The sequence below is a fragment of the Amblyomma mixtum genome, chromosome 3, assembly GCF_055824585.1.
Source record: "Amblyomma mixtum isolate Tamu chromosome 3, ASM5582458v1, whole genome shotgun sequence".
In the NCBI taxonomy this organism is placed as follows: domain Eukaryota; kingdom Metazoa; phylum Arthropoda; class Arachnida; order Ixodida; family Ixodidae; genus Amblyomma; species Amblyomma mixtum.
Genome location: NC_143014.1, coordinates 206,701,007 through 206,722,703, shown reverse-complemented (window position 1 = coordinate 206,722,703; position 21,697 = coordinate 206,701,007). Strand labels below are relative to the sequence as shown.

The 21,697-nt window shown below is 42.8% G+C and overlaps 1 protein-coding gene across 2 annotated transcripts in view; it reads right to left on the bottom strand.

Annotated features, from left to right (window-relative positions):
* Positions 1-21,457, bottom strand: part of gcl (germ cell-less) — a 37,729-nt gene extending 16,272 nt beyond the window's left edge. Inside the window, exons 1-10 of one of the 2 annotated variants that reach the window (XM_089582552.1) lie at positions 20,855-21,457; positions 20,061-20,184; positions 18,250-18,346; positions 16,416-16,513; positions 16,284-16,330; positions 12,599-12,736; positions 9,348-9,432; positions 6,313-6,400; positions 2,763-2,891; positions 968-1,037 (exon numbers count right to left, since the gene is read on the bottom strand). In XM_089582552.1, the coding sequence (XP_089438678.1) occupies positions 968-1,037; positions 2,763-2,891; positions 6,313-6,400; positions 9,348-9,432; positions 12,599-12,736; positions 16,284-16,330; positions 16,416-16,513; positions 18,250-18,346; positions 20,061-20,184; positions 20,855-20,979 (1,001 nt within the window). In that variant the 5' untranslated portion in view covers positions 20,980-21,457. Of the gene's footprint in view, positions 1-967; positions 1,038-2,762; positions 2,892-6,312; positions 6,401-9,347; positions 9,433-12,598; positions 12,737-16,283; positions 16,331-16,415; positions 16,514-18,249; positions 18,347-20,060; positions 20,247-20,854 lie in introns of both variants that reach the window. The other variant, XM_089582553.1, reaches the window with a different exon arrangement.
* Between the last annotated feature and the right edge of the window lie 240 nt (positions 21,458-21,697).

Sequence of the window (21,697 nt, the reverse complement as noted above, 5' to 3'; positions counted from 1 at the left end):
TGGAGCATGACTATATGATCCCTTTAATTGGTTGCATGGTAACTAGCCAAAGTACAATTGGCCCTGTTTGAAATTCGCGCACTGTGACGTCACGACCGTTTCGACCAACTGAAAAGCGTGACATTTTCTGTCGACAGCTCCTGCTTACAACGATGAGACATTAAAGGCTTCCGCCTTAAAAGAATTCAGAGGATGTGATAGCCCATAGAAGCCTCTAAAACAGAGTAACATAACATGGGTTTATGCAATGTATGCATAGCAAAGTGTGAGAAAGGGTACCAAATAAAAAGATATGCAGTATATTAAGAGTGAAAGTGTGAAGTCAAAGCTATTTGAGGTCACATGATTGCTGGTTATGCTAGGCCACCTGTGACATCATGTGGGGCTGCTTTCTCGACTACTTCAAGAAACTGTACAAGTAGACTAGTAGTTGGACATACTGGACGCTTCAGCCCTGCCTATCCCTCAACACCACAAACTATAGTGTCAAGAGATGCCTGTCAAAGCAAAGGAAGAGCAACTTGGTAGAGCGACTGCTCCGGTGAAGCGATGGTCCCGGGTTCGAACCCTGGACCAGGACGAATTTTTCTTTAACTACGAAGTTTCTGAGAAAGCTGTATAGCTTTCCTTTGTAGCGGTATGGCTGCGCTCGGGTGGATGTCAATGAGTAATTACTCCCTTATTACAAATCTACTCCACCTTGGGGGATTCCCCTAAACATTTGACCAAAGGAAGGCAACCTGAAATTCAGACATCAGGACTCACTTGACCTGCGAAACAACTCAACTCTTGTGAGCATAAAGTTCACTGTTGTTGCAACACATTTTGGCAACATCTAGGCGATTTGTTACTATTCTATACATGTAATATGTCATTGTGTCTGCTAAAGCATAGCCAGAAATATGCACACTGTAATAGACTAGGGCATTCCCTCTGTGTTGGTATGTTGGCACACATAAAAGCTCACCCCTTGTCAAGACCTTGGTCAATTCTCAGCATGCTGAACCACTGGTTGCGGAACACTGGATACAGAGACTCTGCAGAGGCAAAACAAGCAATGTGTGGTGGTCAGCAGTGATGCTACTGGCAAAATGCAATTTGAAGCAATTTTTGGAGCACTATAATTTCCGATTTAGAGAACTTTTGGAGTTGAGGAACATCGATTTAATAGTCTGGAGCACTAAAATTTCGGATCTGGAGCACTATGGAGCAAAAAACATTGGTTTAGAAGCACTCTGGAGACATAGTTTTTAGTTTCCTAATTTCCAAGGCTGCAAACAACACCAGAAAAATTTTAGTGTGGTGTAAAGACGTGCTGCACCATTAAGACTTATTATTGACCCAAAGTCACTGCTGAAAGGTGTTCAATTCAAAGTTTTACGCTGTCTAATTGAAAAGAAAACATCTTTGCAAAATAAAATACCAATGTTTAGTTGAACAGCCTGTACACTGCACATACTCTCGAGCCAATGGCTTAAATGTGGTGATCTGTGGCTCTTCACTTTTCATTACAAAGCTTAAAAAACATTATTAAATTCTCTTCCACATTGAAACCTCTCCGGTTTTTCACTTATGTCAGCCAGTTCAGTCATGCTTTCTTGCACTTGTGCTTGCCTCAATCAGAAGCAATTGATCAGACTCAGTCACTTCCTTATCTGTGAGCCAGGCCAGTTTTGATCAGCCACTGTGCTGGCTGAAACGTCACCAACATTTCTGCCTGCACAACCCCTGAACAATGCATATGCGGCTCCAGTTTTTTTAAACAAACGACAGAGTGCTGGAATCACCATGTTGCACAGCTGAAATGAATGGTGAAGTGCGAACGCAGAAGCTCCATACAGCTATGTCCATTTATAAAGAACACTGGCCTAGCACGAATAAGACTGACACAGCTATTAAATTCAGATAGATCGAAAGTCTCTGAACGCGGCGCTCGGTTGAATCGAAGTCACAGGCACCAGAAGCCCACATGCTGGGACGCACAGTGCAGCCACGATCTTCATCACCAGCGTACATGAGCATCAAAAATATTGCGCACACAACGCAAAAACGATGGCCGTTATCCACACAAGACCAACATTGTCTTGCCTCGCAGGAACTTTAAGCTCACTGCGAGGCTACCCAAAAAGTAGGTGTATATCTCGGATGGATGTGGAAAGGATCGACCCTAATGCATTGTCAGCGCTTCTTGCAACATACCTATACAACATACCTATACAACATCCCAATTAGTTTTTCCTTTTTTTTTCCTTTTCCATCACTTGTCTCCACATAATATTTGGTCATAATCCAAGAGGTGCCTTCCACTTGTATTTTTGGTAAAATAAAAATTCACGTTGCATTCAAGTAAATATGGCAGTTAAAAGTTTCAAAAAAAAAAAACCCAGCCGTGCATAATAGATTTGTAAAAGCTCGCTTGTGCCACTGTATCTTATACAGCCGCATGGAACTGCAAGTTTGTTTTTAATGAGTGACACATTTCGGTCCAGCACAACATAAGGGCAGGGCCACAGTCAACATAATTTTTTTTTTTTCCATAGACTGCACTAAACTGCGTTTCAGTCTATTCTTGCCTGAACACTGGAAGTGCAGTGTTTCTACCACAAAAATATGTAGCTCAACAAATAAGTCTGCACCACTAGCCTGATAGCATGCCCTTGTTAATTGCTTGTTAATCGTCCTAAGTGTCTCCTCCGTTGTCCTTTGTCCCTTTTGCACTATTTTCTTTACATAATACCCCCAGCTTCTCTTTGCATGCTTACCTTTTGAGAAGATGTTGTCTTCTTCCACCATCGCTACATCCAAGGGGTGGTTGATGAGGTGCTCAATGCGCAATGCTTGGAACACATCTGCATACTCTTCACCTGCTTCACTCTGTGTGAAGCTGCCCTCTGTTTTGGGAAGAATAAAAAAACCAGCAAGAAGGAAAACGGAACTGTGAGAATTCAGATGTTCAGCTTATGCACTATTACACCAAGAAAAAAACTGGTGAAAATTCAGTTGCCTGACAGCCTGCTACTCGTGACAGAGGTTCTACTTGTGACAGAGGAGGTACTCGTGACCATCAGCTAAATGGGCTACAATTCTGCAAGCCCCATCACATTGGTCCCACCATGATCCCAGCAAAGTCATGCGCAGCCATCAGTAGTACATACCGTATTTACTCATGTAATTTGTGCCCGAGCATTAATTTGCGCACCCTCCACTTTTTATATGGATTTTTGAAAAAGAAACTTTTACATATTTTACACTGCGTGCAAGGCAGGCTTGAGAAAAAAAGGGCAGTCGCGTCGCCATGCGCGGTAGCAAAAGGTAAGAGTGGTGTGGGCACAAACTGTGCGTCGTTTACCCAGCTCGCTCATGCTGGCGATCGCTTTCCCAGACCAACAGTTGTGCACGTGCCCGAATCCAAATCTACCAAATGGTTTGCTGTTCGGTTTGCCACTAGTCGCACCGCATACGACAGCACTGCTTTATTGCCCCTTATCTTCTATGCCTCCCACTGCTGGCTTCGCGATTGTACCGTTGCACATTTATTGCTTCGAGCTTGTTCATGCACCGTCACGCACCATCCGGCGGAGAACTACAAAACGTAGAGCGGGGCAGGCGGGGGTATGCATCTTATATTTGAAGCAAACTTTTTTTGCCTAGTGAGGGGTGTGAGATGGTGGTCTACGTATAAGTAGTAATATGCAGTACATATTGAGCGTTATGACCTTTGTAAAGTTTCTTGAGACGTGTTCAGAGTTTTCATGCAGTTTGCGCACCCCCTTTTCGAAGCTTTAATCTAAAGAAAAAAAGTGTGAAAATTATGCAAGTAAATACTGTACTTGTTTTGCAGGTACAGTAAAGAAACCTTATTAATTCGGAAATTTGACTAGTTTGAACTGCCCGCATGGTCTAGGCCTATACCCAAGTAAACCTACGACGTCGGGCGCTCGCTGACTCGGACCCAGCTGGGTTCACACAGGTTAATTCGAACTGGCTGCTGACAGGGAGCCGTGTCAAGGTATGACCGGCACAGCAAGTGATCATCCAAATAGCCCTCCTCGAGCCTTAACTGCATGGTGTAACGTTCCTCACGCACCTCTGACGATGGCTGCACGACTTCACTGCTGAAAAACAGTTTTTCGCCAACTACACCAGCTCAATGTCAACACCATAGTTTCAGTTTTGCTTCTCTGAGCTTCGCGCCAGCCCATGGCGACCACGGTTTAATGCTGCACATCATTCAGCCAGTTGAGCATGGCTGCACACAGTTTCCATTGCTAGTTGGTGTATCGCTGTTATTTTCCTTTCGAAAAGGTGTCTCGCCGTTCCAACTTTAATGCGCTTCCCGCACTGCCATCCGCCTGGTTCTCCCGTTTTTCCAGTGTGTCAGAATTGCGTGCTCGTCCCATGCCGTTCACAGTTTGTGCGGGGCAGCCTCCTCACAGTGACGATGCTGCTTGTGAGAAGCATGAGGAGGCTCCACTGCTACCACACTGCACCATGTATTTTGTGTATTTTGAAGCAGTCTTGTTTCAACAAGCCCGACAGTGTGCATGCCGTAAGGCATTCGATGAAACTGCGATGAATCGCAGTCAAGCAGTTTTTATCTCACAAGCAGGCAACCACTGCCCGTGTTTTCCCTAAATAAATTTACAATGATGTGAACAGTTTCTGCAGTTTTTTGGGGGCCATTAAGTCCTTCGACCTTATGATAATTCAAACGTACTTCCAGGCCCCTTGAAGTCCGAATTAATGAGGTTTTACTGTACCTGCTTTTAGAGACCTTTACCTTAGAGATAATTTCTCGTATGAGTAGCTGGCAAGCCATAAGGCCAAATTAAAAAAAGAAGAAAAAATGAACCTTTCACATTTTTTTTTTTTTTTACGGCAACAGCTGTATGAGCGACCCACATCCAAGTTCACTGTATCATGATAACCATAACACAGATCATGGACTCTCCAATGGTTACCCCAGAACAATAAATGTGATCCTGGTATGCTGCACGTCTGTCAAGTGAAAATGTGGCTAGCAGGCCCTTCAGGGCAAAAGGTAAAGAAGGGGAGAAGGTTGTGATGCAATTACTACACTCTAAACAGAAAGGAGTTAGAAGAGAGTAAGCTGCCCTCTTGCACATTGCCTTTCATAAATTGGAGTGTGCTTAAGAGGACAATCTACTTCCCTTTTACTCCCAAATAGGCATAGAGTTTCTTACTATTACCTAGAGGGAAAGCTGGCAGCCCGTCTATGGGAGTGTGCATGGCGACCCCTCGAGACCACTTCAGCCACCATGGGCGCTCAAAGCATCATGGGGCGGTGAGCTACTTGTTGCGGAACTTCAACTTTTGGCCAAAAAACAATGCAAAAGTAATCGCTGTTTGATAACTACGAACGTCATAACATTCAATATCTTGTCTAATGATTGCAACAAACGAGCAGAAAAGCATTTAAGTGCAAAGTTTGCCCAAAATAAGAGACGACTCGCTCTCCTATTGGCCTAGTAATGAACACTGTAAAAACTAATATTTCGTTATTAACAGACGCACTTTCAAAAGTAAATATGTTTTCAAAAAAAATATTGTTGTTTAGATACTTTAAGAGGTTTTTAATGGCATTTCAGAAAAGTGAAACCTTTTATTGGCGTCGTGTGTCGTCGCGTTTTCACTACTATTAGTTTTGCACACTGCGTTCGCGCGAAAGTCGTCTGCGCACACACGAACAGCGTTTTCGGAATGATACGTCTTAGTAGTGCTACTCTGTGTTCTCGAAAAACTACGACTGTCTCGCAACAAGTAGCTCACCGCCCCATGATGCTTTGAGCGTCCATGGTGGCTGAAGTGCAGCGCCGCCAGCTTTCCCTCTAGGTAATAGTAAGAAACTCTATGCATATAGGCATATTCATGCTTAGAGTGTACAGTCACTTTGTTGCCCAGAGAGAGGATGGCCCCTCAGATTTTTAATTTCTCGTAGCACCCATGATCCTCTGACAAGAGCACATGAATATGTATGTGTTGGGAATAAGTTGTGTACCGCCACTTTTAGACTTGGCGTGAGCATGCAAGCAAGTGACTTGTGCAAACACCACGGCCACAAAGCGCTGGCTACGGGCCACAAGTAACAGCACAAGTTGGCAAGTGGCAACCGTTGACTGCAGTGTCACCCAGATAAGCTACACGCACATCTGTCTACCTGCGAATGCCGTCACATTCAATTTTTCGAAAATAGCCAACAATTTTTCTGCATTCTCCTGAAATTCTTTACACCGCGATTTTGCCACACCACAAATTCGGAAAAAGCGTGCGAGTGCCCAGCTCTGAGCTCACCTTTTCTCTGCTGGAAGTACTCGTGTGCCAGCTGTGAGCACTCCCTGATGTCACCTTCCCAAGAAGCGTGAATCCTCAGGTAGGTCCACTGCAATTTGCAAGTAAAAGTCATAGATGACAATACGCCACATACTAAAGAGATTCCCTGCTTGTCCGAGCATCAAGCCTATAGCTGCTCCATGCACTCAGGCTAGAGGTTACCAAATACAACTACTACAAGGAGAGAGAGAGAGAGAGAGAGGCGTGCATCTCGAGACAAAGTAAAATAAATATAAATAAAACTCTCTAAAACTGATTTTCTTTCAGTTTGGCATGGTCTCAATTTTTAGGTAGTACCTTATATTTTCCACTATAAGTCGGTTACGATATAAACTGGCCCCCCAACTCTTATAGCCTTCTTAATAAAGCTCCCCGCAAACTGACAGGAACAGGAACTGGCGCGGGGTGCGTGCGTACTACCTGCAGTTCGGCAGAAACTACCCAAGACCCTGCAAATAGGTCGACCCTTATCTTCGAATGGCTGTTTTTGTGAAAAAACGTTGACTTAACCCTTTCAGACAGACATTTAGTTCCAAAATAAAGAAAAATACGAAATTTTTTTCATGTATATTTTGTAGGCTTTTTCACAAAAATGACATAAATGGTTAAAAAACTTCAGGAATTCACACGCGCGCTCACGCTGGCCTGCATGTGAAATCGCAGCCTCATTCGTCTATGCAACACATTAATGCACGAATGAATAAGTCAATCACCATCTGAAGCTCTTCTGCCATGAAAACTCAGCTAACAAAGCACTGCAACGCATAAGAAAAAGAAGAGTAATAGGCACTTCCTTAGTGCGCTGCAGAACTTAGCAATGCTCATCTTTTTCTTGCTCTGGAAAACAAATCTTTTTTCTAGACACGAAGTGGCCCTGTCATTCTGTCATCAAGCAGGAATTTCAGATGTAGCCAGCATGACTCACTTTGATAATAACAGCGCCGGACACTTTGAAAAAAAATTTAGAAAAGTCGCATGCATAACCATAAATGCCATGCCGCAGTGGGCTATATGTGGCAATATACAGCAAGTACTTCAACACTAATGTCAATTCATAACATTTATGGCCCACGTATTATAGAGCATTTACCATAAATGTCAGGATCCAGCAAGTGTGCAAAAGCTATACCCTAGCCTCTGGTACTTGCAGAAATGTAATTTTTGAGCAAGTTTAGCTGAACATGCAAAGCATACAATTCTGGAAAAGTCTTTTTAAAATTTACACCTGATGTTTGATGTAAGCCAACAGATAGCACATCTGACTGCTGAATTTTGAGCGCTATAAAATGAGTACTAATCAAAGCATAAAACAAAGCATTGCCTACATTTTTACCTGACATGCTGTGTGTCATATTCTTTTTTCTAGACTCGAAATGACCCTGCATTTTGTCCATGACAATATGCCAATGATTTTTTTTATGAAGCCATATTTCTATTTCTTTTACAGGTGAGAATCGAACCAAAGGAACAAGTTTCACCTAATCTGCAGAAAAAAACAATAGACATGGTTCTGACAAGTGTCCCCCTCATGGTTTCATTTACACTTGTACAAATTGATAAAATCAGAGTGAACAGACTTCTGTTGAAAGAGTAAAGAGGTCAAATTACTGCTCTTACAGCACTGCATACATACAAACTTAATATGCCATACATATTCACCCTCAACAGGGCGAGCAAAATATATTGAATGAAAAATGAACAGCCTGTTTTCAGTTGTAGAATGAACAACTCACAGTTTGTGAGTTTCAACACAGCAAAAAAATAGAAAGAGAGCCTCCCAGCAGCTTGAGTCATTACCTACAAAATTTCCATTTACGCTTAACCTGAACTGATTGAAAATTTTGGTGTTATTTATGCTTAACTCCCCCCTCCCTCTCCTCTCCTCTCCCCCCTTTCTTGATGAAAATTCCCCATGTTAAACCTAAAAGTGATCTATGCCTGCAGTTGAAACTGGTGGCCTCAACTTTTGATCGGACAACAAAACGTCATCTTGCTGTGAAAGAAAATAACAAGTTGAGCAAATTGGTAAATTATGCATATCTTGATAAGAAGCAGCAAATACAAGTGGCATGGAACAAAATATATACATAGGGTTCTTCGTTTTTGGGTAAAACTCGATTTTACCCGATTTCTGGAACAACTTTGCCCGCGGAACTACTCTGCCCCCAGTTGACGCATGGGCGAGAGGCTGCTGATAGACAAAGAGGAAACCCAGTTGACGTTATGGAAACTGGGAGCCGGACTGGATCCATTCCAGCGGCTGCTGGGTTAGTTGTTTGATGACTACCAACCTCCCTTGACTTCCGTGACATATGATGTAGACTCGTTTCACGAGGAGTGAGTCTACTTACCGTGACCAGTACTTGCTGGAAGCAAGCGCCACTAAAACAGGTGTTGAAGTCACGAACTACTGACACGCTCGACGCAACTGTGCGCTACCCCAGGGTAGTAAGTGCCACGCTAACAATTTCATGCATAGCTGATGGCAGCTGTGATTTTAAGAGAACATTCTCTCAGCAGAGTTACTTACAAAGACCAGACAGGTCTCGTACAGAAACCAAAACGCTGTGCGTCCCAGTAGGTATATTAACAAGCACGTGTAAAAAGTTGATGACCAGCTTGTGTGAATAAAATGTTTCATGTCCCAAAACTGATACTGGCTCTTCACAGCCAGCAATTATTAATTAGCAACGAAACGCCAAATTCCAGAATATTTTCTTGGGAACTCCAATTTTTCCCCACAGCCCGAACCATAGCCCTAATTGTTACCCTGTGAAAAAAAAAATGAAATAAATTATTACAGTTCGTAAATGTGACCCCCCCCCCAAAAAATATTGAATTTCGGAATGTTTTTACGAAAAACCCAATTTGTGTCCTATTATGAAGTTGAAAAATAGCGCCAGATTTTTACCCCCTGAATTTTAAAAAATAAACGAAGAACCCTGCATATACACACACGCAGGCTGAACAGTAAAAAAAAACTAATGCAAACTCACCATTGAAATCAGAAGGTAGAGTGAAAACTCTGTCTGAACAACGACTAGCGATGGTGACTCGACCAACTGCTGCATAAGGGTGGGGCTGCAAGAAAAACGAGTGGGTTTAATGTTACTCTATGATAATGCCCTCATCCTACACTCTGCACCTCTGTACCAGTTAATGCAGAGGTAAGAAGCTGGAAAGCACATTTTCCACTCATCAGTCACTCCTCAGGACAGACAACTCTTTGGATGGGTTGGCATCAGAAAACTGCCGTCATGAGTCACTTGTCACCAGGATACAAAGGCCTTATTGATATCTGCCTCAGACTCCAATGCGCACTTTATACTAGTGGTCAATAAGAAAAATTTCAACGCACCCATGAAGATATCAGACAAACACCGGTGTTGAAAAGTAACAAAAGCACAGTCAGAACTGCGTATGAGCAATCTTCACTTTCCGCTCGTAAAAAAACATCAAGTTTTTTCCGTTTAAAGCGCTGAAAAAAAAAAAAAAATCACTGCTTGGTGTCGGAACCTTAGCGACAGCAGCAATCTGTGTTCCTACAATCAAATGGGTCTAGTTATCAGTGTATCTATATTATTTTGAGCCACAGTATAGCTATGAGCAAAAAAACCTCTGTCTTAAACCTTGCATTAATTTTTGCACGGCCTGTTTATGCGTTTGTGATTGCATACCACCATCAGGTTGGGTGAAATATACCAAGTAATATAGTGTTCAAGAATGCAGTAACATCCAAGAGAAATAAGCTGGGCCTTCGAGCAATTCCTGATGCTCTGAATGCAATACACTGGTGTTAGAGAGACCCCCAATGCTTCAGAAGGCCGTAGTCGTGTGCATGCAACAATCTGTCATCTCGTCTCCCACTACATCTACCCTCACTACCTGCTGTGACAGAAACGCAATGTGCAGCTGGCTTGTCCTCAGCGCAAAAACTTCAGCCTCAACCACAAGCAACAACCGAGCAACACGCTTCAAATATCAATCTAAAAAATGAGATCGAACTTCTTCAAGTAGTGTGACAGTTAAGGTGATATGGCAACCTGAACCTTGCAAAAGGCTCTTTGCTTCTACTATGAACATATTTTCATGCGGATGCACACAGTAAAAATGAAAATGGGGTAGCCCTCATTGTGCAGCATTAAGTGAAACTTGTGATGCAGCTATTAAATGTGTTACATCTCTCACATGACAGAGTGCAGAGCCCCAAATGGTACAAGCATGGTCAAAAAGGCTAGCTTGTGCTGGTTATCTCCTTTTAGCTACATTCATGAAGAACTTGCTTGGAGGTCGTGCCCCTAGTGGAGTGACAGCGAAATAAAATTCAAAGGTGTCATGGGAAGGCAAAGCGAAATGTACAACCAATATACTGCTAGTGCAGATTTGTTGCATCACATTGTATGTCGGTATGTATTGTCTGTGCATTTTTTCAACATTCCTTTTGCTGCCTCACAGTGATAATGCTCAGCACTCTATCATGCAAGATTTGGTTACTAAGAATATACTATCGTTAATAGCATCACTTCACTTAAATATTGTCTTAATAGTGCACCATAAGGGATACCACTACTGTTCATTTTACATAGTGCATTTCAGGCACATATCCAAGGGGGGCCCTGAAATTAAAGGGATACTGAACCAAACTTTTGGAGCTGCTCTTTTACATGTAAACAAGAGCTTGACTGCTAAAATTGATAAATCCGACAAGCATTTTAGCGAAAAAGGCAGATAACACGTTTTTTTTTCACGATTTATTGCCGTATTGTTGCACCCGGCGGCTGCCTGTGGAAGCTGCGACTAGACGTCGTTACACCCGCGCGCCCACCGTTCCCGCAGAAGCACGATTGCCATCGCGTCGGCTGCTCGTCGTCTGTCTGTCGTCTGCTCACGGCGTACACAGATATGTCAAGAAGTTAATCGATGCTGTCTACATGCCATAACCGTATGCACGCTTATGATACGCTAAGTGCAGCTATTTTTTCCGGACCTCACGTCATTTCTAACATTCTCACTTTTAAAACAGAGACGCGACGATGTTTAGACTAGTGGCGCCATCTGGTGGTTAAGAGAGAAACCACTGTTGTCAACAAACCAACGCCCCTCAAGCCTAAAGGGGGCAGAATCGTCACTCTAAATAAAAAAATAAAGCAAATTTATTATTTGTACGTTTTCTTATCGGCGACAGGAGACGAAGCGAAAGACTAGTGGCCCATTTATGGCCACAGAACGCGCTGAAGAAGGCAGTTACAACGACAAATCCAGTCCGAAGCGAGGCTTCATGCATCGAAGGGCGCCACCATATTTGTCGCCACGGGAATGCAAGGGGGGTGCTACGACATCACACTCTTCGCCTCGCGCCTGCCGGGAGGGCTTGGCGCGCGCTCGTGAAACATCGAAAATAAAACCATCCGCTGAAAAATAGGCGCAGTGACGACTAGATTTCGGTGTAATCACATTCCGAAAATCTATTTTCGGCGCTTTTTCTCAATTTTGAGATTTTGCTTCAGTATCCCTCTAATTTCAACACCCCTCCCCGTTCTATTGGCAGTGCTCGGCCAGCTGGTGTTTCACCGATGCAGAAAGTATGCCACTTTGTGTTGAAGTAAAACGGCTTTCCTCGGAGAAGGCCACTGCAAGTGCCTCATGCACTTTTAAACTTTTGGAGAGACAAACATTTTAAATGCTGCGTAACACTTGTGAAATATTTTTCGCTAAAAAAGACACCAAGCTTTTAACTCAAAGTTTGATAAAATACAGACTTTTTAAGCCCCAGAAAACCCAACTACCCAGCCAGCCAAGCATCAAAGTGGCACCCTACCCTGTCATAAAAGCTTCCATGGCTTGCATATTGCCCAAGTAATGCCAGAGCTTACAACAAACTTAAGAAACTAACTAAATTAATTTGCACTGCTGCACGAAACGCAATGACAAAAATTTTGGGAAAAAGCTTCAGCTTATATGCTGAAAATTATCGTATACAGTAGAAACAAGCACATGCAGAAAGCACATATACAATGCGGCCAATTATAAAGATTGCCTTATACCTGAGCATCAGCAATGTTCTGTTTGGTGGTCAGACTACAAAAGCAACAATTACATCAATCTCAGCCTTGCTCACAAAAACAAGGAAAGCAATGTACGAGAGCAAACTCTGATGAATGAAGTCTATAGGTGATGCTCATCTATTACTATCCTCTCTATTTATTTTTTGGAATATGTATTCCAGCTTGACATCTGCATGACTCACCAAATCTGGCGTAGAATTTTGGGGTTCTCGTTCACGAGGAACATAAGGTTGCGCTCCAGCCACTCAAAGCACTTCTTCTTGAGCTGTGTCAAGCCATACTGCGCAGCAACTTCATAATATGGAAGAACAGTGTCCAGCCTGCAGTGGGAAAAAAAGGGGCCAATGTGTGTACATGAACAACACAAACCCCAATCTGAAGGAACAAGAATTTTAGGTCCACGCAACGTCCAAAGTCTCGCTCCATCGAAGGGGGGTCTCTAGTGATTCAAGCACAGGTGGAGAAGAAAATAAAGAGGGGGAGAGAGAAACCGGCTGGCGGCGTGTTTTACGCATCATTCTATACAAAGAGAAGAAGTCATTTTCAAAGGAAGTTGTTTGCTCAATTTATGACACAGACCTGAACCAAGCGATCCCCATGCTCTACCAGTGCTGTGAGGGCACAGGCTTCCTTCTTCCAGACTTTGTGAGGTGCTGCCGAATTTCTTTTCCTCTGTCTCAAGTTCTAAAAAAACATGTTGAGTGATCCTTGCTAAAACCCACAGTGATATCTTCAAAACGATAGCGAAGAAACGTTCCTGTCGCCCCTGGCAAGAAGAATAACAAATGGCTGCCTGGCTATAGCAAGGGGGGGTCTCAGGTCCCTTGTCATTACTGAGGGAAGTGTCTGAGACCCCCCCACAAGACCCCGCCTGACTTTAAGCACTGTGTCCGGGGCTAATGAAATACGAATAACAAATATGTAAACAATTCGCTAGCAATGTTTGGCAGTTTGGCTTACTCATTCTGGTTGGTTTGGTTTATGGGGGTTTAACGTCCCAAAGTGACTCAGGCTATGAGGGACGCCACAGTGGAGGGCTGCGGAAATTTCGATCACCTGGGGTTCTTTAACGTGCACTGACATCGCATACTACACGGTCCTCTAGAATTTCGCCTCCGTCAAAATTCGACCGCTGCGGCCGGGATCAAACCCGCGTCTATCGGGTCAGTAGCCGAGCGCCATAACCACTGAGTCACCACGGCGGCTCTTACTTGTTCTGGTAAACCAACCCCAAATGTAATGGGAAGGGAGAGGAAAGGGCAACATTGGGAGATCGTGATGGTTGTTAGGTGCTTACAAAGGCTCCTGAATATGAAAAGTGGACTAAGAAATAAACAAACAAAAATTAAAACTTCATGCTCAAGCAAACTAACGACGCGTTTGAAACAATTTACAACATGTAATTCTGATATATTAATGAATTTTCAATACTTCAAAATAAATCACTAGTCAAAAATACACAGGCATTGGGTTTGCTTCATGCAATGCGGCTTCTTTTACACTGTCAGGACTACAAATCTACTGAAAGAACTCATCATCAACCCTGCAGAGGTTTTGAACCTCCCGAGGTGCTAGAGAGCCCCACTGCGCTTCTCCAAAAGAAATCCCTTAGGGTGCAAGTTTCTGAGAAAGGATGTAAGTACCTCCTTGTAATCTCGCACCACAAAATGCCTCACGAGTAGCGTTGAAAGCAGGAGCTCATATAAGACTGTATGAAACTAAACAAGCGTCACCAAGACCACAAAAAAAAAATGTCCCATTGATTTAGTGTACCTTGCAAAACGTGTTGCCCACGTCCACTCAATCAAGATTGATATAAGATAAGATTAAGGGTGGCTGGTGCGCATGTTCGATTTACCTATAGACCAATTAAACTTAAGAATGAAAGGCCGATGCCCCTCAAAGGAAGCCTTCTAACCAATGGTGTCCACTGATTTGCATGGCACAATGCGTAATCTGATTAAGCAGTGGATAATCCCGTTTCATCTGCCATTTGGATCAATCAATGGGAGAGAATGGGTTGATGCCATTGGCTGGAGGGGCTTCTTTGAGGGGCACTTGCCACTTCATTCTTGAGTTGTATACGACTATATTATTTTTTGCATGCCAATGCCTGATGACTAGGACTAACGGATTTGAAACTATTTTTGTCTAGAAAAAAAAGTTCAGAGTACAGAACTACTGTTTTTCCAAACTTTGGCTTTGAATAACTTAATATTCATACTTCGGGGGGAATTTCTGGAGTAAATATATAATTATATTAGAATGCGCCCAGTTATTCTTGTCAATTTTTAAAAATTATTCTTTTTTCTAATATTCTGCAGGCTTGGAGCAGAGAGGGTTTTTTGTTAACTTTTGAGGTCTTTATTTTGAAAAAGAAATAACTTGAAATTTTTTTTGTGCAACAATATTTCCATATTTGTATCTAAGATATGTAGGCGAATTTTATCTTGTTTTGCAGTGAAGTCAGCATAGAATGCAAAGTAAACTAGTTACAGCTATAGTTATATTCTTTTAGAAAATAAAGACCTTTGAAGTTATCACAAAAAACTTCCTGTTGCCAAGTTTGACAAATTGTAGAAAAAAATATTTTATAAATAGGCCAGAATAACTGAGTGCACTCAATGGCAATAATAAATTTGCTCAAACAATTATTAGGCACCTTATTTAAGTTATCCATAGCATAATTTGGCAAAAACAGCGGTGCCTTGTAGAAAAAGGTTCTCTTGGAGGTGCTGCATCTTCAACACTCAAGAACACTGATAAATTTACAATAACTGGACGGAATATAAAAATAAATAAAACTGGACTTCATTTTAATTGCCACCCAAGACTTTTGTGATTCTGTGGTTTCTTGAAGTTTGCATAATAAGGGAGTAATTACTCATTGACATCCACCCAAGCGCAGCCAAAGAGCTACAAAGGAAAGCTATACAGCTTTCTCAGAAACTTCGTAGTTAAAGAAAATTCGTCCTGGTCCCAGGTTCGAACCCAGGACCAGGACGAATTTTCTTTAACTACGAAGTTTCTGAGAAAGCTGTATAGCTTTCCTTTGTAGCTCTTTGGCTGCGCTTGGGGGGATGTCAATGAGTAATTACTCCCTTATTACAAATCTACTCCACCTTGGGGGATTCCCCTAAACATTTGACCATACATCTGCATAGAATGCAATGCTAGATATCTGGGGTTATAGCATATTAATATTTTTTTAAGATAATGACCTTCAAAGTAAGCAATAAAACTTCCTATGTGCTAAAAATTTGTGAAATTTTACACAAGTTAATTTTTCAAATCAGTAAAAGTAACTGGGGACCCACTACGGCAATCGCAGATTTGCTCTATAGATTTTCAGGCATCTCTTCACAATATATTTTAAGTTGTTTGCCACCAAAGTTGGCAGAAACAGCTGCACACTGATGCACGGGACTCCACGTCCTCCAAATTTCTTTTGTCTCTAGAAAAATAATTACCGATGCATTACTTCCAGTCATCAGGTAATGATGTACAAAATAAAAGGAGCAAAGATGTCAACCAGCCACACATTACAATCGCCCATCACACCACTGAAGAGCTACCTAAAAAGCAAAAGCTGAAGAAATTTCATTGCTCTTACAGATTTAAAAGTCAGCATAAAAATTCACAGAAAGTACTACGAAAGAAAATATACAATTAATACCACAGTTACTTGCTTAGCTATTGAAAGGATGCAGTGTGGAAAGGTAGAGAACATTAAAAGCTAGCAATAAACAAATGAAAGGTGGCCTCCAGTACATGTTAGAGACTTCTCACCACTAAGACCTATATATACTCGCACAATAAACCATGGTGCACACATATAGCCCATAATTCTCAAAAAGCAGAACTTACTTGATCGTTTCTCCCATTATCTCAGAGCAGAGTTGAATAAGCTCGTCCTATAAGGAAAAAAAGAAACGTGCTTTTTCAAAGTTGAAGCCTCGTTGGCATTAAACAGTACAGGCTAAGAAAAATAGCACATACCAGTTGAAATAATGTTGCACTTGCCAGTACAGGTATCACATCCTCTGGGTCAATGGCAATCTCATCCAAGTACAGAGAACCAAAGACAATTTTGAGGGCTGCAATGGCAGACAAATATCAATACAAGAAGAGTGATGTGCAGGTTTAATAAACATGATTATAATGCTTCAGCTAACTGTTACAGCCTTTCATGGTTCTTAATCCTCTAAGCTAAGTTAGCAATATATCCCAATTTTAACACATAGCAACATAAAAAAAGGAATGAGTGCAGTGCAGAACTGCTTGGTGCATGCTGTTTACTTTAGTGCTTCCTCAATAGAAATAAAAGAAGGACACAATAAATGCGCCAATAGAGAAGCAAAGTAAAAAACACCATTAAGGAAGGTGCACCAATGTTTTTAGTACTTCCATGTTTTACAGTCGGCTCCTGAGACCAGGTCTGCAAAAATGCTTGGAGCAGGTGCTTTGAAAGTCCACGAAGACTTGCCATAAACTTTGCCTTCCCATCTCAGCCAAAAATTTGCGAACTAATTCAAATGAAGTGCTCAAAAAGAGCCAGCTTAGCAGACTAAGGAAAAGGCCTATGACACATTCTCAATCATCCAGGGGCGGATTTATGGGTCACTTTTGGAGGAGGCAGTCTCATATGAACCATGTATGGTTGAGCCCACTTATAACGAACCTGACGGTTACGTTGACAGCGTTCATTACATCAGAAGTTCATAGTAAATGGACTTCCCATATTACTACAAAAATACCAAGTCTGACAAAAGTGCCATTTATTTCTTTAAACAGTGAGCTATGTGTGCCTATCTATTTTACCTTATCGCGATGCTTTCCTTTCCAAGCTCATGAGCATGATCACATTTTCGTGCCGAGACCTTTGCTGCCAACAGCATGATTTAAGAATGCTATATCCGTTATAAGTAATCCCACTTTAAGCGTTAACGGCAGCTGATGGCAAGAAGGCCTTTCTAATCAGATTTCTAGCTTTCTTTCTGCAGCGCCATCTTTCGTTCATGGGCAAATGTAGCAACGAAGGTAGCCCAGCGTACGTGCACAAAGAACTTATCAGCGACACTGTCTGCAGTCTGTGTGTTGTCGCACGCATCAGCACAAGACCTGGCGAGTCAACTAAGCAGGCAATGCATACCACTTGCCCAGTGGGGCCAGTAAGGCATTCAAACTTCTCTAATCTCTCCCGCTGACATCTAGCTCCCCCCCGACCGTGCACAGCAGCTTCACTTTGGACACGGCCCCTTTATCATCGCATTGCTGACACTTTCCATAGTCGGCACTCATGTACGGAATAAGCGATCGTGTAGGCCATCGCTGCACGCTTGGCCGGCGGTTAACTACGGTTTCAATCTGCCTTTTTCATTTTCACGGCTTTTTCGGTTCACCATATTCTTTCTGGAGTGGCGCAGTGAGAGTGGAGCTGTGAGACACTCTGCGGTCTCTGTGTTTGCTGGAAGCACAGGTTTTTCTATTTTAGGGGAGATATATGGACACCTCCTCGTTCGTTATAACCGAGTGGTGCGGCCAAAGTTGTTCATTGTATCTGTCATGCACTGCCATTACCCTAATACAAATTTCGACGGTAGTGTTGCCCACATTCGTAATAATCGAGCGCTTGTTATATCTGTAGCCGTTATAAGTGGGCTTGACTGTATTTCTTGTTCTTCTGCAGAAAAAATGGGGTTCAGCATGGGCTTTCGTAAGTAAATTTCTCACTTGAGGAAGGGAAACTGCCTCCACCACACATAATATGTGCTGTTTGTTACACAGTACACATTATATGCTATGTAACAGCACAGCAAGGCAATGAGCTCACCATCAACAGTAATATGCGGGTCTTCAATTCCCACCTCGACAGTACCTTCTTCTTTCTCTTTCCAATCGCCGCAGAACATGCTTGCGAAATAGGGAGACTACAATGGAGAAAAAAAAATGCACAACGTTTAAAAAAATAAAAATTTTAAGCTCTTCTTCCTTTGACCCTTTCAGCTCTATTCGTGTTTCTTATTTAACATCCAGTCTGGTGTAAAGCGGTTCTAAAGTTGGTGATACTCTCCATTACCGGAAAAAAATGTCACACGACTGAAAGCTCTTTGAAACTACTACCCGGTTGAAAACGGGCTGTTAATTATCTCAGGAAAACTTTAAAACTTCACTGAGGAATACTGCGACTAGTTTGCAAGAAAACTACATTCGAAGGCCTATACACAACACTCTCCAATGGCAGTAGCATTTTTAGTGTAAAAAAATCCTCAGCATTTAACATGTTCGCAAGAAATCATTTTGAAAAATGGAATCATCTGAGGGTAATGCACCCCACCAGCTTTTGCATCCTGAATGTACTTTAAGGACTACAGGTGCCAAAATCTTGCTTGCTTGTTTTCTGCTTTGAAATGATTCATTAGACCTCAGTATATATGGATCACCCTGTGGCATTCCCCTATGACCACTAAGTAATTTATTACTGAACGTCTTCTTGATGATGTTTCAGTTTCAACATCCCAGCAATGGCGGCGAAATTAAAGATAGGTTTAGATTACAAGAGGCATGAAAAAGACTGCAATATTATTGCTGATACATAGTCTTAATTCACTGTAATGATTAAGCCAACCTGCTTCAAGAGCCGGAATGACAACAAATGGCGTATCAGCAATTATATTGCAGTTTCTTCCATTTCTCGCATGCCCTAAAACCTTTAATGTCATATCCATCATTCAGTTGATTAAACCGAAACTGCAACAGCATGAGAGAAGAAATTCATTAATAAATTATTTAGTGGTCATAGGCAAATACCACAGGGAGATCCACGTATTCCAATGACTTGTGCATCATTGCAGAGAAGAAAACATACAACTAAAATCAGTTCTCTATACTTCTTTAAAACTTGATATAAATCACAACAGGCTATTGAAGTCAACATTTCTAGTTGACTGCAATAGCTTTTGTGCTCAAGATTGGTCTGTGTTTCATGACAGTGTCTCAAAAAATAATAAACTGTCACAAAAAGAAAGACAGCAAAGCCAACATATTATATAACACTAATAACAGAGCTGGACTTTTCAATAAAACAAAGCATGAGGAAATGGTGCATAAAACAACTATTTTTGTCCTACAAAATGTATGTGGTTGTAAATTTGCTGGAATACGAAGAAATAATGGAAACCATAAAATATTAGCACTCCCTCCCTATTCTATTACAACGTTGCATGCTCTGGAAGTGTGCATCTAAAAATGGCTACAAAGATACACCACTGATACTACAGCAGCACCCCAAGAATGGCAACTTTCATGGCCTGGATAGGAGGCTAACAGATTACGGGCGAGATGTAAAGAAAAACACCCGAATGTGGATAACACAAAAACTTGCACTAGCACAGTACTCATCATTGAAGATTTACAAATGTTGTATACGTTGGCGGGCTAATCATCAAGGCTAACTACCTCCCTTTCCCTGCAGTAAGGCAGGCTCCATGCTTCTGTATCAGTCAAGGTGCGCATACGGTGAACTGTAAACAAATACGCACACATGACAAGCAGCGCGGACTGTCAATCTTACTTCCGTTGCACGGTTTTCGCAGCGCCCAAAGCGCCTCCAATCAGCGACTAAACACCTGGCGAATTCCGCACCTGACAAAGGTACACTTTGTGGAGGCACCAGTCGACTCCCAAGGCCACGATCGTCACGTCGCTGTTCTGGCCCTCCAGGAACAGAGTGCGGTAGATGTACTGGGACGTCGTCATGAGTTTTCTCCTGCGAGGTCGCGTCACATGCCTGATGAGCGTGAGGAAGCCGCTGACGGGGCCTGCGGGACGCTGAACCGAGCCCATCATCACGATAGGTTTCAGGCAGCAGCGTCGCTCACACGCGCACCACCGGCGCTGGCAACGACTCGGCATATCGCGGCTTCGGCACCCTTCGAAGGGGCGACACGAGCAAACAAAAGGGAGCAACACAAAGCGAAGAAGGGCCAACCGTGTCAGTCACGCGTTGCGAGAGAAACTTAAAAACGCGGCGCACGCATGGGAAGAAAACTCGTCCCCTCTCGATATTGGGGACAGCTGAACCACTTCCTAGCTGCTACGCCCATGCGATGCAGATCGCTGCCCGGACCAGCCAACCAGGTCATGCCTCTAAGCCACGGCATGAGGATAAGCCGAAAATCGCCGCCGAGCGCTACTCGTTTATCTGCGACAACGGTGTCATCCGGAAGACACAGGCGAAACGCCGCACAGTTCATCCGACGGACGCGGCGTTCACAACGAACGCATGCCATCTGTGCGGAAGCACGCGGTCTGTTATGTTTCCGTAGTTCCTGTTTACTGCGAATACTCATCAAAACATTAGGTAGCCAGAGAGCGACGCAAGATTTGAAAAATACGCAACGTAAACACTGCTTCAAAAGAGGTGAAAAAGACAACACCTTTTCGGCGCCGAGCCCCACTCAGAGTTTTTCTCGGAGGAATCGCCGTCGGCCGATTTCCGCTTTCGCTTTGCGAGAGACGTTGCAGCTGTGCCGAGAGGAGAAGTTAGCAGGACGTTCCCCATGCTAGTCGTGCTGTGTAACGGTCGTTTTGCGAGGCAAGGCAGGCACAACGCCGTACACACTTTACAACGTCCGAGGCCAGCGTCCGCCTTGTCGTTGTCTGCGCCTAGCTGACGGCCACACGATCAGCTGTCGCGCTTGACTTGACTGGCTCCAGCGGTCCAGCTAGTGCTTCCTCCAGCTTGCCTCCCTCGCGTGGGCGGTGCGTAAGTACCAGGCCGCCAACCCAAAGAAATCCAGCGAGCTCGCGTCGTTTTCACCGTTTTCGCTTTCTTTTTCCAGCGGTTGATGTCTAGACCAGTCCAGACTCTCAGTTCTACTTGTTCCTCCTATTCCGAAACAACGCTGCAAGTTCCGGCAAAATTTATTTGCGACTTGTTGAGCTAGCAGACGTTTCTACTATCTGCGATTTGAAAAGAATTTGCTCAAGGCATCTACAAGAATAATGATGCAAAAGAACAGCTTAGTCGTTAACCGAAATGACGCAACAACAGTCAATTTTAAATTTAGTTTAGCTACAACGGTTACAACAATGGTTTTTGAAACAAGGTTTATGCAAGGTTTCGCAGCAAAAAACAGCAGCTCATTCATTCTTACTAATAAAAATTGTGTTAAAAATAATAAATGACTCAGAACTTGCTTTTCTTTTAAGTACATAAACCTTGAAACGTCAATGAGGCTTTTAGGCATATTCAAGCCAACACTAGCATTCGCCAAAGT